At 42.5% G+C, this 21613-nt stretch overlaps 1 protein-coding gene across 6 annotated transcripts in view; it reads right to left on the bottom strand.

Annotated features, from left to right (window-relative positions):
- The window catches only part of Nubpl (nucleotide binding protein like), a 198427-nt gene that overhangs the window by 11591 nt on the left and 165223 nt on the right, over positions 1–21613 (bottom strand). For all 6 annotated transcript variants that reach the window (XM_036206084.1, XM_036206086.1, XM_036206085.1 and 3 more), the window contains one exon: positions 14416–14501. In XM_036206084.1, the coding sequence (XP_036061977.1) occupies positions 14416–14501 (86 nt within the window). The remainder of the gene's footprint in view (positions 1–14415; positions 14502–21613) is intronic.

The raw sequence follows: 21613 nt of genomic DNA, 5'->3' as shown, positions 1-21613 counted from the left end.
CACCTGCTATCCTACTCTAACCTCTTCAGTCTCTGCCTCTGTCTGTCTACCTGTCTGTCTGTCCTCTTCCCCTCTTCCTCTGCTTCCGGTCCAACACAAAGTGAACGACTTCCTCCTCACATGCTCCCCCACCACATGGAGTCAACAACTGAGGCCTGACCCCTCTGAGACTGTGAAGCAAATTAAATCTCTCCTTCTTTCAGGCACTCTGGTCACAGCAATGAGAACAGCGACAAATCAGAAGAGCACATTAATGCTCATCATTCCTACACACGAACGCGGCTCCCAGAGTGTTGACCATCCCCACTCTCTGAGGAAACACAAGTTAGCAGAAGATTCTCTTCGGCTCTCACTGCTGCCACTTGAATAAAATTTAAATTTAAAATTCCACCTACAGTTCCCGTCTCTTGAGGTTCCCTGGCTTTAGGTATAACATAGACCTTTGAGAAACATCATCATTCAATAGCACCATTGAATGAGCACACAGGCTCCGCAAACACCACCTGCACCCATGCTTCTTGTAATCTCACGTTCACAGGAATTTAAGGAGTGGCTCTCTTCTGGACTAGGACCGCGGAGTACCATGGTGAGAGCAGGGGCAACCATGTCCATACCGTCCCATCTGCTCCACCAGAAGATGTCACTGGAGGAGAGTAGTAGGTCATTTGCATCTTAAATGAAGAATTGCCATTGACGGCCCACAATGACACCGACAGACAGAAAGGTGACAAGATTATTATAGTTCTGAAGGGAGGGGCAGGGAAGATGAGGGCTGTCTACGCACACGGGAGTGAAGACAGGCAGTGACGGAGTCGCATACAGCACAGCCTTTCAGAGCAGCTCATACACACCGTTTTTGCTGATGCAAAGTACTACAGAATATAAATCACACCATGTTTTGGTAATTCAGCACCACCTCCAGAAAGCGAGGCAAAAACAGTATCATAGGGTTTATTTGTTTATTGACTGTGACTACATAATGTCCCCATTGCTTGGGCAGTTTAAGTGCCATTTATGTTGAATGTTATATATACCCTGACTTTAGGGCTTTCAACTTAAACATAAAAGACATTACTCAATAATAAAAGAGAACATGAAAAACACTTAAAGAAAGTGAAAATCTAGGTTGCTGCATTTTAATTTAGAGAGACCAGGAAAAGCATTCTGAATCTGGAAGGTCTTGGCCCCATGGCATATGGGTGTAGCATAAATGTACCTGCAGTCTCTGTGATTCACTTCTCATGATCAAACTGTCCCCTGTGGACTACAGAAACACCCACACACATTCTCCGCAGACTGCATAAATGTCACAGACATAAAATATACAGGTAGAACCAAATAGCATTTAATGTGTGCTTACCCGCCGCCGCTAACTGGGCTAGACCCAAGGGAGAGCATACAGTGGGCGAGCAGAGCTGTAATTGGAGAAATGGATTGAACAAAAAAAGGTTTATCCTGGAAGTAAAGTACAGAATGTTATGAGAGGACAGACTGGAGAGGATTTACCGACTCCAGCATCTGAGACGGTCTCTTTGAGGAAAGACCTGACGTAAAAGTTACAGAAAAGCCAGGCAAATACAAGGAAAGAAAAACATTTAATCATGAGTAGGAAGTATATGTCTCCCTTTGGAAACTGCAAGGCCACGTGAGTCCTGGGTGGGTTGGGGTGCGGCCTGCAGCTGAACGGGGAGAACTTGCACCGGGTATTCGGATGTCAGCATTCTACAAGTGCAAAGTGAAGGCACGGGAAAGATTTGGATAGGAAAGGCCTCCATGCCTGTACTACAGTAATTTTATTCAGAGGTTTAAAAACAACATGAAACAATGAGAAAAGAAAATGAGTTTGTCTTTGTGTGTTTAATTTTCTTGGACAAACACAAATTCAGGGCCATGTGCTGCTCCAAAATCAATCATGTGGGAGATGATCATCCATCTAAAATATACCGAGTTCTCCTCCTGGGCACAAAGTAAGGATTTCCCCCTTTCTAGTTAGGTGAGGACATGCAGTGTGTCTAGACCAAAGCAATGTGGGTAGAAATGTCACTTCAGTCAAGATCTGGGGGCTAACACCCCACCCCCCGTCTGTCCTCTTTGTCCTGGTGTCCAGCCAGTGGCTGCTGTGTTGATATCGATGCCATGATTGAGTATGATCCAGAGAAAATAGACATGCCTAACAAGAGAAAACAGACATGCAGAACAAGAGAAGCCAGCTACTGTTGACTGAAACCACCAGACAATTATTGATGCTCATAACCCCACCCTGCCGTAGCTGATACAAAGATAGGAAGAAAATAAATTTTCTTTCTAGAGTTTCTACTTTATGATTTCCATGTAATACCAATTTTATATTTTATTATGAAATTAACATAATAATACTATAAAATACATGTGCTATAACACATGAACACACATAAATAAAGCATAAATATGGATTGGGATATATGAAGCACCAATAATTGACAAAAGTGAAATTTAAAAAAACAAACAAACAAACAAACCATCATGTGAGGGCTGAAACACTGAGCTCTCATACTAATGTGACATTGTCCAGCTTGAGTGTAAACGCCCTAAGACTGCTTCCTCGTTTGTCTGGATAAACTAACTGCACTTGACTAGAATTTCTGTCTCAAGAACTTCAGCCATATACCACTTTGCTTCAATATTAACAACAGCAGCAAAGTTGGCGGTATTGGAACAGCATGGAGCCTAGAAAAGACCTCTGTCTGGATGTCATTGCTTTATCGTGGGAACCAGAAGTGCTTGCAGGGCAGCTGTGGCCACGTGGAAACTAGTGCATCTTAGCCCACCATCTACACTGCACAGACACTAACTTCATGCAAACAAGACGCTCCATGTGAAAGGCAAAACAACACTCGGGAAAAACAAGAGGTAAACCTGACACGTTGGAGGCAGACACAAAGAAACTCTAGAGATAAGCTCAAGCATTTATAATGAAATAGGACTTCAATGATATTAAGAAACATGTCATTACAGGAAAGGGAGACTACATCTAACCCCAGAGAAGCCCCAAAATGACAGGGGTATGCAGCCCATCAATAAAGGAGCCATCAGCCACATGTGGCTACTAAACACTGATGATGGCACTGGTCTTGACTGAGACACATTTAAGTGAAATTCAGGCCGTCAATGACTTAGAGGATTAAGAACATGGAAAACATTTCTGCAACTTAGGTTCACAAGTTATTTATTTTTAAGGACTTGAATCAAAGTATACCATGAACACGTCCACACATACGTAAGTACACAAATCCGAAGTGGACAGCTGTATAGCCTTGTGAAGTAAGCACACTCACGTTACTAAGGTTGTGTCAAGGAAAAAAAAAAAAAACACCAGCAGGACTCTAGATGTTTCCTGTATACCTGAGAATAGTTCTCAAAGAAACTTACAAACCTGATTTTAATACAGCAAATTAATTATATCTGACCTTGAATTTTATAGGAATGAATTATACAATGAAGCTCTTTTCTTGCCATGTGATTCATCTATTTGTAATCCATTTCCATGGAGCCCCAACATTCTATAACCCACTCTTCCATTACTGTACATATGGGCTGTTTCTGAGCCTTGGATATTATAAATTAGCTTCTATGAATGCTTTTACATTTCCTTTTTTAAAGTCTGAGTACTATATTATACCCAGATATCATTCCTACAGTGGTTTGAATTTGCCTGGCCATAACTGTGCTGAAGCCGAGCACATTGTACGTTTTTTGGTCATTTGTATGTCAGCTGCCACAATGGGCCTATTCAGGCATTCTGCCTGTTTTTGCAAACTATTATTTTTTCTTACTGAATAGTAACAATTCCTCAGGGAAGGATAGCAAGATGGCTCAGTGGGTAAAGGCAAGCCTGACAACCTGAGTGTGATTCTCAGAACACAAAGATAGGAAGAGAGGGCCAGCTCCACAAAGTGGTTCTCCGATATTTACACAGGCAGCATGGAATACGAATTCCCCAACCACATTATGCACTTGTTTGTATACACACACAAAAAAATTTAAAAAATCCCTTGGATAACTTTTTATAATTTTTTGAATGGATTTCATATCAAAATTATATTTTTAAAGTATGGTTAAATTTAACTTTACCTGTTTTGTCTTATTTTTACATTAAAAATATAGCTACCCCAAATTTATATTTAAAGCTTACTTTATATTTCCAGTGGACATTGCTACCCTGGACAACTTCTGACCATGAGTGTACTTTGGAAGTCATCCTATCTAATATAAAATGTACAAAGATGCACAAAAATACGTTATTGGGTTTTGAGGTTTATTATAAATATTTTAATTAACTGATTAGATTTACTATTAATGATTGTTGTCATTGTGTGTGTGCATGTGTGCTATGGTCATACATGGAGGTCAGAGGACAACTCCATGGTAGCAATTCTCTCCAGTCATTTATGGTATACATATATTATTTATGTGTCTATACATACATACACATATATATATATGAATACTAGATGCATAGTTTGTCATATATATGTGTCATATATTTTCTCCTTAAATAATTAAAAAGTAGAAATCCATTATTAACAAATGCAGACTGCATGACAAATGACCGTTTAGAACAGGGTTAGTTATGGGAAAGCCTGCAGGGAGAGTGTGAGTAAGGAGCTTAAAAGCCACTGTACTTCCTGATGTGAGAGTGTTCTCCAGCCACTGAGGTCTGGAATGGAAGAATCTAGAACATCCATATTCCAATTTTGTTCATAGAGACTCTTCTCCTAAATAGGAAATAACTGATGTCTACATGATCCACACTAAAACAAAACAGCCTCCCACCTTGTGAATCTTTAGACATTGCTAAGCTGTTTATGTTTATTGTAGAGCTGCTGTGTGTGTCCTTTGACAGCAGACACATTAAAAACAGCAGCTCTGTGCTAGCTTCATTTACATAATGCCACGGAGCTGCAGCTGTAAGCACGCTCAATCATGTTTAATGCCTCATCAAAGTATGAGCTCCTTTTTTCCTTTTTACCTCAGCTAGTTTTACTGGAAGAAAGCAAATAGTACATGGCTCACTACTATCAGCCACCACCCCCATTTTACATGTTATTCCTGCATAATTCCTAGCCATCACTGGCTCGGAATGCTACTTCTTTTATTAACATTTTAAAATTGACTCTCTTGAAATATCAACATTGCTCTGAATATTGGAGTTTTGTGTCTAAATGTACTGAATTAAGCAGGCTCAAAATTTTAAATTCTTCTCTTCATTTAAACTCTGATTTAGGTAAGCAACAAGTAAGATTGTCAGGCCACTATATAATCCAGTTTCTCAAGGTTACGATCAGGTTAAATGCTGGCTGGAACCTGTCACAAGCATTAAAAGCTAGGTTTTAAGAAACAGCATGTGTGGGGGGAGGGGCAGCACACTGGTAAGTAGAGAAATGAATAGCGGTAATGGAAATAGACTAGATTTGTAAGTGCTTTTCTGTTCTCCGTTGGCCCTGCGCCTGAGTTGGGTCTATCTGAAGCACGCATACAGATACTATAATTTTAAAAATAAGGTGGGTGATCTTGTTTTTTTTTTCCTTTACAAGAGTCTGATATGGGACGAATGAATGGAGATGCCTGTGTCTACACACCTCTCAGGGAACAGAGAGGTAAGCACAGTCCATGAGGTACAGCTTTTCGAGACCTTGCATTCTTAAGTTTCTACAAGGATTTATACTGGTTTCTGAAGTCTGCCACAGAAACAGTAGCAGTCAGAGCCACTAATCATAGTATAATACACTACGTCATGCCAAGCACTGGATACACAATCTTACTCAATTGCCGTTATGACCAGTGGGGTGGGGATTACTGCCCCTGTTTCATGGATGAGAAACCTGATGCTGAATTATCTGCTTTAGGTCACATAATAAATTACAAAGCTAAAATTCAGTCTAGGCCACTGATTTGTATGTGGAAACGGGATGACAAGTAAATGGACTAAGGGACTTTATTCATGGAGGCAAGTAGCCTTGGATAATGATAGTCAATACAGTTTAGTAGAGCAATTTAACATATTAATTAAAGGCACTGTTACAGACAGGCCGATTCTCATCCTCCTCTGCACTCAGGACCGCTGTCAAGCCTCAGGCTTCTCAGAGATCGTGGTCATGGCTGCCTTTCTCTCACTGTCCATCTGTCTCTTGGCTGTCGTCTGAACCTAGGGGTCCATGGCTGCAGCCCACTGTGTTCTCGCTTCCTCTACTTTCTCTCCTTACTTGAACAAGTGAAGCTCAAGGAGAAGCAAACACTAGACTCCTAGAATGCCTCTGATATTCCAGGATGCCCACAGCACCAACCTCAATTCCAGGTTGGCTGCACATTCACAGGGGAGACTGTGAGCCCAGGAAAGAACAGACTGCTTGGGGGTGACTAGTGGAGCTCAGTGCCCCACTAAACAGATGGACAAATCCATGTATGTTTCCCTGTAAAATGGGGGAAATGATGTCCTCCTCATCCTCCAGGGGTGTGGTGAGGGTAAGAGGAGCCTAATTCATTAACTAACTTAGAAAGGGCCTCTAGTTTGGAGCACATGAAAACTTCTAAGAGACCTTGTGGAAAGACAAAGATGAGCCCGCATCTATTCTCTAAGATGAAATTATGGCTAAGATGCAGTATGTTTTATTTTATTATTACTGGTATATTTTTATAAAGGGTAAAAGTCATTTTTCTAAAAAGTGATAAAATTCCTTACTGTCAAAAGGAAGTCATGGGCGATACAATATATGTAAAGTGGTCAACATGTATTGCTCAAGAGAATTTAAACAGTGTGATGTAAGGCAATAACAACTTCTTTTTATATACATATGAATTTATTTATTTTACATCCCAGCCTCAGTTTCCCTTCCCTCCTCTCTTCCCAGCCCCTTCCCCCTCCCCTCTCTGTTCCCATCCCCCAATTTATTCCTTCATTTCTGTTCAGGAAAGGGCAGGTTTCCCCCACGAGTATCAATAAAACCTGGCATATTAAGTTGCAGTGAGATTAAGCACCTCTCCCATGTGGCCAGGTGACCCAGTATGAGGAGTAGGGCAAAAGAGTTGGACACAGCCCCTGCTCCCACTGTCAGGAGTCCCACAAGAGGACCAAGCTACACAACTGTCACATATATGCAGAGTGCCTAGGTCAGTCCTATGCAGGCTCCCTGGTTGTCAGTTCAATCTCTGTGAGCCCAGGTTATTTTATTCTGTGGGTTTTCTTGTGGTGTCCTTGACCCCTCTGACTCCTACAATCGCTTCTCCCCATCTCCTGCAAGGTTCCCCAAATTCTGCCTAATGTTTGGCTGTGGGTCTGCATCTGTTTCCATAGGTTTCTGGATGAAGCCTCTCTGATGACAATTGGGTAAGGTACCAGTCTGGTCACAGGAGATGGCCAGTTCAGGTTATGAATCTGCTATTATTAGGACTCTTAGCTGGGGTCATCCTTGTAGATTCCTGGGAGATTCCCTTGTGCCACATTTTTATCTGACTCCAAAATGCACCCCCTTTCTAGTAGTCTCTTTCAGTACTTTTCAGTCTTCCCCCTCTATACACCACAACCTGATCCCTCATGTTCCCATCTCTAACCACCTTCAGTCCACTCATGAAATCTCTTCTATTTCCCCTTCCCAGGGAGATCTGGGCATTACCCCCATGAACCCTCCTTATTACCAAGACTCTCTGGTCTGTGCATTGCAGCACAGTTATCCTTTATTTTACAGCTAATATCCACTTATGAGTGAGTATATACCATGTTTTATCTTTCTCAGTCTGGGTTACCTCACTTGGGATGAATTTTTCTAGGTCCATCCATTTGCCCTCAAATTTTCTGGTGTCCTTGTTTTTAACAGCTGAGTAATACTCCATTGTGTAAATGTACCACATTTTTTTTTAAAAAAATACATTCCTCAGTTGAGAGATATCTAGATTGTTTCCAGGTTATGGCTATTACAAATAAAGCTATACTATGAACATAGTTGAGCATGTGTCCTTGTGGTATGGTTGAGCATTCCTTGGGTATATGCCCAAGAGTGGAAGATTTATTCCCAATTTTTTGAGAAACCACTGCTCATTCTACAGAATGGGAAAAGATTTTCACCAACTCCACATCCAACAGAGGACTGACTTATAAAACATAAAGAACACAAGAAACTATACATCAACAAACCAAATAACCCAATTATAAATGGATTATTATTTACAGGGCTAAACAGAGAATTCTCAACAGAACAATCTCAAATGGCTGAGAAACACTTAAGAAGATGTTCAACATCCTTATCCATCAGGGAAATGCAAATCAAAATGACTCTGAGATTCCATCTTACACCTATCAGAATAGCTAAGATCAAAAACACAAATGACAGCTCATGCTAGAGAGGATGTGGAGCAAGGGGAACACTCCTTCATGGCTGGTGGGAGTGCAAACTTATATAGCTACTTTGGGACAATACTTCTTTAAGTACAACTTTATTTTTCTGTTTTTTTTTTATTGCTATAACAAAGTATCTGATGATAAAGAGACTGTGCTCACAGTTTTGGAAATTATAGGACATAGTCATAAATATCTCATGGCATATGGAAGGAGCTTATAGAAAGGGGGAAATCATATCTGCAAGCAGAAAGCTAGAGGTGATTTGGGTTATACTTACTCTTATAATTAACTGGTCCCACAATCTCTTCTGAGAACATGGCCCCAGTGACCTAAAAAAGGCACCGCCTCTTAAAGATCCCACTACCACCCTGAAACCAAGCCAACTGGTATAGGACCCTCGGGAGGACAAGCCACATCCAACCTACAGCAGCATGGAAGGGGAAACAGGTGGGACGAGACCACTTAACACACAGAGAGTAAAACTACTTCGTTGTCACGCTGAGCAGAAAATCTGCTCCTGGTAGATGTATTAATGGAAAGTTAACTCCCCAAGTTCCTTTGACTTCTGCTTATTTGGTCTGAACCCCTAGGCAGTCAACTCCAGGCCTGCCAATCCTCCTCCAATATTCGAGGCCCTCCTCTCACTGCCACTGTTCGTGATTAGGCTCTGACTGTCCATCACCCCACCAGTGTGTTTCACACAGCGATCCCCTAGAAAGGCACGTGGATGTGTGTTTATAACTGTAAATGTCAGGAAATGAGGGTTTGTTTCTCTTAAGAACTTAGGCCGATGTTCTGTAAGACCTTTGGCTATATCTTTTCCTGTACGGATTCATGACCAACTGTGCACCACACTGTACTGTGACACCTCTGATCATCCTGCTACTTCCTTTCTGCTCTATGCATTCTTGAGCCCATCCTTCCTCTTAATCTCTAGCAGATGAAAACATTCTAAAGCTCTGTCCTAGGTGCATCTATTTCTTGGTCAGCTTTTTAATTGGTTCCCCTCATTAGAAAAGTCCAGATCTCAGTTACAGACCAATTGAGCAATCCTCAACACTGCTGTACTTGCCTGAGTTTTCAAACTCAGTATCCCTAGACCTAATAAGAAAGATCCTCCCCAGATCATTCATCTAGTACCTATTTAGTAAGCAGCTGCAGGTTGAGACACAGACCAAGGTAGGTGATCCCTCCACCGACGGAGCCTACAGTTTGGAGCTGCAAACATGAAAGGTGGAAAGAACACATGAAGCCATGGACAGGAAGAGCTCTCCTAGTTAACAGTGCTACGCCAAGTCCAAGAGAAAAGTCCGTTTGTTTAGTCTGGGTACCTAAGGATGAAAAGAGATTTCCTAAGTGAAAAGTGACGGTAAAGTGTGCTCAGGTGGGAAGCGGCGTGCGGAAGGAAGACTCTGAGGACACGTGGGATGTAGGCATGCTGCAGAAGTGGAACACCAAGGTGACTGTGACAGAGAAAAGGACACAGTCACCTATGCACAAGGGAAGATGAACAGTGGGCAGGAGACGGCATCTACTGTGGGACGCAGGGACAGTATGTCTGTGTGCCAGGCGGCTGAGCTGGGCAGGATGGTTAAGGCAGGTTCCCTTGACACCCAGAAACTTAGACTGTTCTGTGAAGACAGACAGATAAACCTGTAACGGGGTGAGAGGTGAACTGGATGTGTGTATAAGGAGCTGACAGCAAGCATCATTAACTTTATGTGGCATATTAAAAGGAGAAGGAAAAAAAAAACCAAAAAAACCTAGGGCAAGTAACTCCTGAGCTGAAATCTGAAAAATGAACATGGGTTCCCCAGGATGGAAATGACTTTATCAACAGGCCACCATGTCCGGAATTACAAAACTATGAGAAGCAGCAAATTAAATAAAGGCTATCCCAACACCAGGCCCACTGGCCCAGAGGAGAAATGTTCTTATTCTCAGACTGTAGGGCCCCTCCTGCATCACAGCTGATCAGCCGGTCAAAAGTACTCAGCAAAAGGCACTGCTTTTCTTTCTGAGGTCATCACAGACATTCAGTCCATGCAGGCCAGCTTTTGTCAGCCTGACATGGGCTAGAGTCACCAGGGAAGAGGAAACCTCAGCTGAGTAATTATGGATTACCAACTGATAAAGGAGCATCCAGCCCACTGTGGACTTGGGTAGGTGGGCCTGGACTGTGTAAGGTAGCTGAGCAAGCCAGGGAAGTAAGCCAAGAAGCATCATTTCTCCGTGGTTTCCACTTTGGCTTCCTTCAGCGCTGGAGAGTGACACTTGAGATGAAAGAAACCATTTCCTCCCATGTTGCCCTTGGTCATGGCATTTATCACAGCAACAGAAAGCAAACTGGAACACAATGCTTCACCATGAAGAACACCAAGTATCAGCAAATATGTACTCATGGAACATGTCAGTTAACCGTTTGCAGAATTAAAGTTACACCAGCCCTTATATAACTAAGAAATAAGAGAGTAAACACACACTGTGGTGCTTTTCAGGAGCTGAGTTAGTTCCCAGAGAAAAGACCAAGCAAGAAAATCCCTGTGAGGCCAAAACACTCAGGAGGTAAAAAAAGAAGCAAGGAACATGAGGTGCTCTTGGAAAAGGAGGTAACAGAGTGGGCCGGAATGAAACCATACACAAATTACTCATTATTAAAAATGGATGAGGCTAAACATTCTTATGTGTCTGAAGATGTCTACCTACAAATCCTGCCATAATCAAAGATTTGTCCCAGTTTTTTATCATTTCAGGCAGAGGGCAGAATTGAATCCTTCATCTCTTTCCTCCTTTCCCAAGCTATGCATGGAGTTAAGAAATCATTTAAATGAACTCCAAAACGTTCTTGCAGACATCACTAAACTCTGTCCATACCAATGAATTCCAATGACATCACTGTTTCCATGGTAACTAATGTACTTCAAAGTGGGGGAAAACAGAACAAGACTGAAAACCAGGGAAAAGGAAGAAAGTGGAATAAACAGCGTAGCATCGCCCCTGCATTTATGGAACGTGTTTGAATTCCCAACGCTTTGCCATTTCTTAGACTCTGGGGCTTTTAAGAGCCACCAGGCTCTCCGAAGTCGTCACAGTCACCTCTCACCCATAATCAAGACCCACTTTTCTAGGGAGCATGTCTGTCAGGCTGCACACATGTCTGTCAGGCTGCACACAGGGCTCAGGCCTGGCAAGTTCTCATTCACTGTGAGCCTTACTACAGTGCACACATGCTGTTCCTTGAGTTTACGAGACGATTAAGACATTCTACCTGTTTTTAAATTGTTTATGCAGCATAGGGGGCAAATGATTAAAATCAGGGCATAAAGAGAGGGCTATCATTGTAGAGATACAGCAGGCAGATGTCCAAAATGCCAGAGGGAGGGATGAGTAATTCCATCTTGGAAACAGCCCCAGAACACGCAGCCCCAGTGACCTTCATTTCTATGCAATTTAGTCCCAACACACCCAGGACATCCTGGCCCTGTTAGGACACATAATTGTTCCAACTCTACAATCTTTTGTTTTGTTTTTTGAGACAGGGTTTCTCTGTGTAGCTTTGCACCTTTCCTGGAACTCACTCTGTAGACTAGGCTGGCCTTGAACTCACAGAGATCCTACTGCCTTTGCCTCCCGAGTGGTGGGATTAAAGGCATGTGCCACAACTGCCTGGCATAACTCTACATCACGGTGTGACCACAAACAACTGCTTCCTCTTTTCATTAACCCTGGATCCTACCCTATGTGCCGCCCATGCAGCCCACTACCCCCCACTTCCTGGTGAGATTCCCTTGTTACTATCCTCAACTTTTACCCTTACATGGCATCTAGCCTGAGCTCAGTGACCAGTCTCTGGACCCTGTTCTGTTCTGTAGGAATTATCTGGCCTACTCTCTGTCTTGGAGACCAAGGAGGAAAAATTCCATCATAACAGATGAGACTGTTTTCTTCATTATTTATAGGTCAAGAAGTGTCGCAGGTGTCAGAGGAACATAACACCTGATCTAAAAGTCTACATGCTGAATGTGGCAGCTATGTTCATCAGACTTTGAATAAACAGAGTCCATGAAGGACCCAACCCACAGCCACTATCATCTCAAATCACTTCGATAGTGGAAATGATCCACTACTATAAAAATGATCGTGTCTGAGGGGAAACGAGAGAGAAAATCTGATTCCTGCTCTTTGAAAAGCAATCTCCTTCAAGGATTTGCTGATGTTGACTGTGGTGGGCCTATGTCTCTACCTTCACCCCAGCAGTCACATGCAGGCAGGCAGAGGGCTAGCACCTGGACCTTGAAGGGATACTAACAGGCCAATGGTCCTGATACCTAATTTTTGCCAGGGAGGATTACAGATCACTTGTTAACTTGGTGCCATCAATTTGGTAGGAGGCTGCTTGTCTCTTTGCCAGTTTATATTTTAATCTCACATTACTCAGTGACCTGCACAGCCATTACTTTATCTAGTTCATCCTGGAGGACAGTACAAAGTCACACTGCTCAAAACACAGACAGTAGAGAAAGTTTTCTGTCTGCAGTGGCCATGTGGTTATCATTGCCTTACATTTCTTCTAAGCTGAGTTTCAGAGCCTAGAACCCTGGCTCTCAACTGACTAGTCACACGTTTGGGTCCGCCAGTGAAAACAGCCGCGGTGGACCTGCAGAGAAAGCAGACAGGCACGTCCCTTACAGGCTCCTTCCCCTCAGCAGCGGCCGTTTGTCTAGTCAGTGGACACAGCTCCACTCCAGCGGGCATGGGAGCAGACACTCTGCGGGGAAGGTCACCTTCACTCTCCCATGGGTACTGTCTTACATCTCTCAAGGCTCCTCTCAGAGAAAAACACTTCAGAAACTGTCCCTGAACTGTTTCCTGTGTCGTGGTCTCACTGAAGAGTTTGAGGAAAGTTGTGAGTTCTTTCCATACCTGAACAAACAAAACTATCACACAGTTTTGGTGGAGAGCAGGCAGGCTAGAGAATTATGAGAACTGTGAAGAGAATACATGGGCCTGAGTTTTTATAAATTGTTATTTAGTATTATTGTGTATGAACATGTGAGCACAGGCGTGTACTGCATGATGCACATGTGGAGGTGAGAGGAGAAATCTGCGCGTCAGTTCTCTCCTTTCACCTTTACAAGGGTTCTGGGGATTGAACTCGGGTCACCAGGCTGCACAGTGAGCACTTTATCTGTTAAGACCAGAGTTTTAAAGGCCCTGTTTCTGTTAGATCTAAAGTGTACTTGGGGAGCCACATGGACAGAAGCATCCCAGAGGTCTTGTTCTAACTGACCTCTGGTACTCCTCCAGGGCTTTTGTGGAGGCACCCTAGAAGACAGACCCTCTTCTTTACAGTAAGGAAGAGGAGTGTGTTTAATATATAGTTTCACCCTCACAAGACTCTAGTGAAAGTCTGTGTCTGGTCTCGGTAGTGCCTCTCTCGAGCAAGCAGCTTGTCTTAACCATGTGCAAATGGGCAGTGTCTTAATTGGTAGCATGTGTCTGCTACATTGGCTGCTAGAAAATTCATAGCATATTTAAGTTCCTTAATGGCATGCAATTTGTTTGCTGACTTTACTTTGGGCTCCATCTGATCTTAATTATTCTTTGTCTATTTTTATTACATTCTTACATTATTTTGTCATGTACAGACTATCCGGAAACACTCCCCAGAAGAACGTGGGCTATGGAGAGTTAAAATGTAGGCGGCTGGAGGAAAGGGAGTTACCATTCACCTCCTTTCCCACAGGTGTCCAGTCTATCAGGAAAGCATTTCCTGAGACGCTCACGTGACTCCGGCAGCGTTTGGAGGACAGAGCTCTTTAGAAAGCTTGCAATCCTGGAACCCTGCTTCAGAATTCTACCTGCTCAGCATCATGTTTGGACACTTGTGTAACCTTATTTTTACAGTGACGGGAAAGATCAAGCAGCATTCTCATGAAGTTCTACAGAAGCTTCAACTAAAACTGGGATGCTGTCTTGTTAATGGCTGGGTTCTTGGGCTCGGCAAGTCTCATACTTCTACCAGTGAGGGTGGAAATGCTTACGGGCACGTGGACCTTTCGGAACATCTCTGCACCCTTGCGTGCATCCATTAGCGCAATGTCCTGAGGTGTGGAGACGATCACAGCACCTGACCGAAAGGGAGACACAGCAACGCCGTCTTTTAATGCTTGACAGAAAGCTTGCTTCCAACAAGATTTTATTCACATGTTCACAGAGTCTGCCCTGTTACCTGGCCAGTTCACACAAGTTTGACACAAAAAACGTGTCTACTTTTCCCTTTCTTGCCCTTGACTCTAAAAATCAGCCAGAGCATTGCAACCTCTTCCCATTCAAAGACGTGTCAGTGAGACGTGTACTGGGCCAGTCTTGCTGCCCAGAAACAGGAGTCTCATGGCACGCCAGAGAGAGTGAGGAGGATTGTCACACACAGTACTAAGCGCTGTAACAGAAGAGGCCATGAGGCCATGAAGTTCTAACAGAGAGACAAGAAGGAGCACTCCCAGGATGAGGGGGTGGTGAGAACGATGTGTAGCGTGGAGAACTGGAAGACAAGGAGAAGCAAGAGGGAAGGGGTTCAGAAAGAGGTCACTCCTAAGCTGAGTTCAAAAGTTGATATTCTGAACACCCACACTGTGGCAAATGGTTTGGGGGAGGGTGTAAAGCCAGGGGCTAGGGTAGAAATACAGATAAACACTGGCCAGGCTTAAAAGGAGCCCGCACTGAGTGATGGCAAAAGAGGTGCTTTGGGTCCCCACTATTACCCTACACAGGCAGATGGCCCTGGGATAGTGTTCAGGGGAAAATGCGGGACTGATCTTCATTAAATAGAAACAGCCAAGGTCTGGTATGATTAACAGACTCTGAGACCTTCTTGAATTCTGTGGTTTCTTTTAGATACTTCAATAATGAGGATATTACAGATTGCATGTGACCATCCACTTATAACTACACAGAAACACAACATTTCAGAGGCTAGAAGGACAGTCTATCAAAGCAAATAAAAACAGAGGAAGGATTAACAATAAATATCTGATTAGGTGATGTGAAGTTCAAATGGTGTCACAGAGTACTGTCTGAAGGTCTAGTGGGAATGCTAGGTAAGGAAAAAGTGGCAGGGGGCCCAAGTGACCATGGCACACACATGGGAAGACAGGCATACCAAGCTAGAACAAGCGAGATCTCGCGGCACTTCTCCAACAGGAAGCCACAAACTCTTCTTGCAGTCAACATTTCTTCTCATCAAAATCATTATCTTTCACATTAATGTCAATACTTTGGATTTCATTGATTTTTTTTTTAAAGTTTTGGTTGCACTTCTTTGCTAAACATCTTATTTATTTGTTTGTTCATTTGTTTGTTCGTCTAATTTAGAGGAAACTTTAGAAGGAGAGGTTTTAGCCATTACTGAAGTTTGAGACTCAAATACATAAGGACTTCATTCAAAGTCTGATCCGACCGCTGATGGGCTGTGTGAACACGGAATCACTCAACCTATGTGGACTTCGTTTCTTCACCCACAAAGCAGCACAGTAACACCTGCTTCCCATAGTTGCTGCCCTACACACCACTAGACACAAATGTCTGATACGATGATGCCTTGCATCCAATGAGAGATACTTGCTGTTCACATCATCACTACTATATATTAATAAAATGTTTCAGAAGTTGCCAGGAAAGTAATTTCCTTGTGCCATTAGACAGATCATCATGAATGGCTCCATCTTTCTTTTCTTAATTTCTCTGCTTAACAAACCAAAAGCTAGTCAATAGTTCTTTTCTTCTAGGATGATGAATCACATCTCTGCAAAATTATTCTCTACACATACAAAGTATTTCCACAATCTGCCACCATCTCAATTCTGTTATTAATATATTTTCATATTCAGTCATGAGGAAGGAATTAATCCTAGCTCTGGCCCCATCTAGCTGGGACTAATCTTGGACAAGAAACTCAGAAATACCCCAGGTTTCAGATTCCTTGACTGCAAACTGGTGTATGTATTAGACAGTTTCCAAGGTCTCCTACAACTACATTGGCTTCCAATTGTATTTCTAAACCCAGTCCCTGTTCAAGCTCACTGCCCAGGTTATCTTACTCAGTGGAAGTACTGCCTCTCCTTTATCTCAGGTTGATCTCAGATCATTCTCCTCACACAGGAACAAGGAGCTTTGTTGACTATTTCCTCTCAACTGTCTCCCTCATAATAAACAACTACGCAGGGGGTTCTTTATTGTATTAGTTCTAAAAAATGCTCCAACTCTAGTCACAGGACATAAATGCATTCTTGCTCAACCATTCTTGTCTACCATCTGCATCTCATTGCATAACACAGGCTTCATGTGTTTATGGTCTCTCTGTCCTCCAAGGACTGAGTTATTGGAGCCTTGGTCCTCAGTGTGGTGGTACTGAGGTGACAGAGCCTTTAAAAGGTAGGGTCCTGGTCCTACTTTCCTGCTTTCTGTGGTTACATACTCGTATCTAAAGATATGAAGGGGAAATGGGAAAATGGGTGGGGAACTTTATCTGGAGGCAGTGGATAGAGGGAATTGCTAGGCAAGAAGGGGTGGGGAATGGAAAAAAGAATACTAGGGTGATTGAAAAAGCAATAGGGAAACATGAGTTTAGGTTTATTTAAAAACACATTTAATATATAAGTACATGTGCACTTTGAAAATGCCAGTACCTTGGGATGATCACTAGAAACAAGTCAATAAGCAGCATTCCTCCATGGCCTCTGAATCAGCTCCTGCCTCCAAGTTTCAGCCCTGCTTGAGTTCCCTCCTCCAATGATGAACTGTGCTATGGAAATGTAGGCCAAACAAATCCTCTCCTCCCCAATTTGATTTTGGCCAAAGTGTCTTATCACAGAAAGAGTAATACCTAACTAGAACCATGTGTATACGTATATTAGTAATTTGAATGAAGTCATGCCACTAGGGGTGATAATTTTCCCAAGAGCCAAAGACTAACAATAGAGCCAGGCATGGAAAGTTCTCTTTGAGTTGTTGGTCAAGGGACTCCAAGAGACACCCTAACCAACGTAGGATATTGGTGTTGTCCTTGACTGCCTCCCAAAAGTAGAACCTATTGCTGAGGACTTCGCACACCTAGACACAGAACTTGGAGGAATCAAGCTGGGACTGACCTGGAAGCCTTCTCCCTGAGGACTAGCTCTCACAGTATTCCAAGGTACTATGCCAACTGCCAAGGGAGAAAAGCGACCAACAGTCCTATTCAGCTGTTGACACCAACCAACCACAAAAATGACTGAAACAGCAAGGTATACATAATAGTACAATAGTAATCCTTTATCTCTGGGGTAACCAAAACCTGTCTAATTGGACTTCAAGCCCACTCAATAGGAGGGAAATCGTAGCTGGTACTATAAACCTCACCAATTATCCATGGCTAGAGAGGTCAGAGACCCGAGAAGAGAATCTACTAATGCCATTTTCCTAAAATAAGGTACTTTCTAACTGTATTCTAAATACTCGTCCTTATCCCCACAAATACATGTAGCTCTCACTCTCCACCAAAGAAGGTTCTTATTTTGCAATAAATGGAGAGTATTACAGAGATCCACAACTGGCCACTGTGCAGAGACTAAGTTACTGAGGAGTGCAACGTGACCCTGCACCTAAGGCTCAGGGAAAGTCACAATGAGGGGCGGATAGGGTCTGAAAGCCAGAAGAGCAGGATGTCTGCTGTGAAATAGTGTCTTCTGTATATGACAGGGCAGCAGTGCCCATGAACACGCAATAATGTGGCTCCACAGAGCAAAAAAGATGACACCAACTGACAGCCCAGCACCGACAGGTGAGATTCCACATGGTCCCACGCACGAACGAGGAGCTGTAGAGGTCAGCTCTTGATGAGAAACACAGCCTCCTCCAGGGATGAGCTTCCACATAGGTCACCAACCCCACGTGGTCAGCCCTGGACACAGGTGCATGATGCAAGCAAAGCTAATGGACTCAGCAGGTTATACACATGTGTGCACATGGGTGTAAATACATACACGTATTTATACACATATAACAGTAATAGTTAAAGAGAGATCATGAATGGGGACACAGGAGGAACTGGAGGGAGGAGGGTGAGAGGGATGTAAATGCATTGCTCATGTATGAAGTTCTCAGTAAAATAAAATCATTTAAAGGAGCGGGGCAAAGTTCTGTGGGAGGCGGCGAGAGATCTGTCCTTAGAGGGCTTAAGGTAGTTCTTTCTTGTGGAGCCTCATGAGGGCCGGGAGAAGTAGTTATCAGAGAGGCAGGCCCCTGAATTTCTAGTTTTCTATCTGATGATTAAATCCCTACTTTTTGCATAAGCAACTGGCATGATGCCTGTGAGCACACAGTAATGTTGCCAAGGAAGCCCTCTTCAGAGGCCAGTCGATGGAGATACCTAAGCTTGGGCTTTTAGATTCTAAAATCATGAATTAAATAAACCTTTTTCTTTATAAAGTACACAGCCTTGTACATTTTGGGTATTTTTGTTTGTTTGTTTTGTTTTTCGAGACAGAGTTTCTCTGTGTAGTTTTGGTGCCTGTCTTGGAACTCACTCTGTAGACCAGGCTGGCCTTGAACTCACAGAGATCCACATGGCTCTGCCTCCCAAGTGGTGGGATTAAAGGCGTGCGCCACCACTGCCCGGCCAGAGGCTTGTACATTTTGATACAGCAATGGAAGCGACTAATGTCACAACCAATTCTATTTATTTTAATTTTTTTTTATCACCCAAAACTAAATAACAAAATACCCTGAACAAAATGGGTACTTAACAAAAGACTGGTGATCTGAAAAACTTCTGTAATTTTAAAAATCATCTATCTTACATTGGAACAGCATGAAATTTTAGTAACTCTTTAGGCCAGATGTCAAGAGCTCTGAATTCTGGTTTTGTTAATATGTTCTATAACTCTGATTAACTAACTCACTGAAACTTACTAGACCTCAGTGTATAAAATGAGCATATTTACACTGGCCCTATTTAACTCAAAGAAGCAGCTTCATTTAAAAAAAAAAAAAGAATATAAAAGTGATTTAAAAATGTGCAGTGGCATTATTTTGATAGCTGTAAGAGTCTAGAGAAAGATTAAAGAGATTTAACTCTAACATCATTAACATCCATTCTATCTGAGTTTCTTTGTACCTAGAATAGTATCATTTAACTGTAATTTTTTGGGGGAGGGTGAGACAGGGTTTCTCTGTGTAGTTTTGGTGCCTGTCCTGGATCTTGCTCTGTACACCAGGCTGGCCTCAAACTCATAAAGATCCACCTGGCTCTGCTTCCTAAATGCTGGGATTAAAGGCGTGTACCACCACCACCTGGCTAGTAATTGATAATTTTTTTACAAGGATAGCAATCATTTTTTATGCTACCAAATCCTCATCTAACATGTAATATACCACAGAAACTACCAGCCAGGTTTATCAAAGATATTTTGATATAATATCTTTTTTTTTTTAAACAAAAGTATATACTGTGTTGTTGTTGTTGTTTTAAATAGCTAAATCCTTAATTCCAACACAGCCTAGGGGCAATCATCTTGGTCCTTACATAGACACATCCTCTCTTATTGTTCCAGAATTTTTAGCATTTCATATAAGCCACCATTTCAAACAGTCCTCTAATAATATTCAGAACTTAGGAGAAATGCAACATAAACAGACAAAGCTTCCAATAAAACGACACTGTAGTCCTTAATCTACACATTATCATCCAAAAATGTAAATTTTAAAGGAATTGTGCCAGTTTTCCTTGTGATTTATCTCACATCTTAAAACATGACTTCTAAATTTGATGACGCAGTCTACCTTTGCAGTTGAGACTATTTAATTTTTTTATAGCTCATAACACATGAAGCCGTAAGGCAGAGCCTCGAACTCCCTGCAGGAGGCCGTCACTCATGATGGAGGAGCTGGGAGGAAACTTGTGCTCCCTCTACTGACCACAAGGAAATGTCAGCAGAAGTAAACAGATTGTGACTATTTGGGAGGTTAAGAGACTCTCTTGAGATCTCATGAAGAATCTCTGTTCACTTCCTAGGGTAAATGTCTAAGCCTAGTTATATTGTTTGAATATACTTCTCAACTTGAACCTTTTTGGACCACCTGGGATTTTATCACCAGAGGTTCAGAGTCTGGTAGATTCTGACAAATATATAAACACCTCACAAAATAATTACTCAGAGTCCTGCCTTAACTGTTAATTCCAGTGACTAGAGGAGAATCTATAAGTGCATATCTGGATTTGGGTCAGAGTTCAGAGCAGTTAAACATGTAAAGTTAATTATTCCAGAGGTTAGCTGATCATAATTACATGCAGCCTGTGGGGCACAGATCAAATCTGGGCTGAGAATCTCAGCATGGGAGCATAATAAACATGTACAGAACCTGCTCGGAATCATGCCTACAGGACGGTGCGGCAGCTTACAGCTTCTGAGTACATTAGCATAAAGGCAAGGCAGTCTCAAAGGCCATGAGCACTACCCTCCATGTTGACAGTGTTAGTGTTCACTGCTGCTGATTCTACTTCATTTATTTAGATACACACTCACAACAGAGGACCAGCATACATTGTAGAAGTAGCTGGGGGCAGAGCAGGTACTTAGGATACATGAGAGCCTCGCGTGAGCCCCAGAGCCGCATGTGAAAGGCAAACGGAAGAGCCACTCAACTCGGGCTGGTTTATCATGATGTCTCATATGTGGTTGCTAGTAACTGTAAACTGGGGTCATTATTGCTAGCTTGCTTACATCTTCTGTCATATCTGAACTTTCTGAATTATAAACAGTATTCTATAACACCAAGAAATGCCCACTAATATTAGTTATCAGATTAAATAAAATCTACCTCAATCATGTTCACAGACGGTTTCAAACTATAACTAATTCTTGAATGAGTCACTGTTGAGGACTTTATGCTTTCTTTAATCAGTTAATAACTGACTAGAGTTACAAAGCACACATGTTTTATTAATTCAAACATTACTATATTTTGCTACCCTTGGAAATAAGTTTCCAAGCCAGGTGTGGTGCATGCCAGTATTCCCCACAGCGAGGCAGAGACAGGAAAATCCCACAGGTGTACATCCTGGTCTACCTAGTGAGTGCTAGGTCATCCAGAGACAAAGAGGGAGGCTCAAAGCAAAACAAGGCAGAAAGGGGAAGTGGGTGGGGAGACTGGGAGGAAAAGAGGAAAATAATTCTGTTAACTGGTCTGAAAAAGAACTATCAA

Source organism: Onychomys torridus, chromosome 14 (assembly GCF_903995425.1).
Source record: "Onychomys torridus chromosome 14, mOncTor1.1, whole genome shotgun sequence".
NCBI classification, from domain to species: Eukaryota; Metazoa; Chordata; class Mammalia; order Rodentia; family Cricetidae; genus Onychomys; species Onychomys torridus.
Note: the sequence above shows the minus strand (reverse complement) of the source record. Positions and strands in the feature narration are given on the sequence as shown.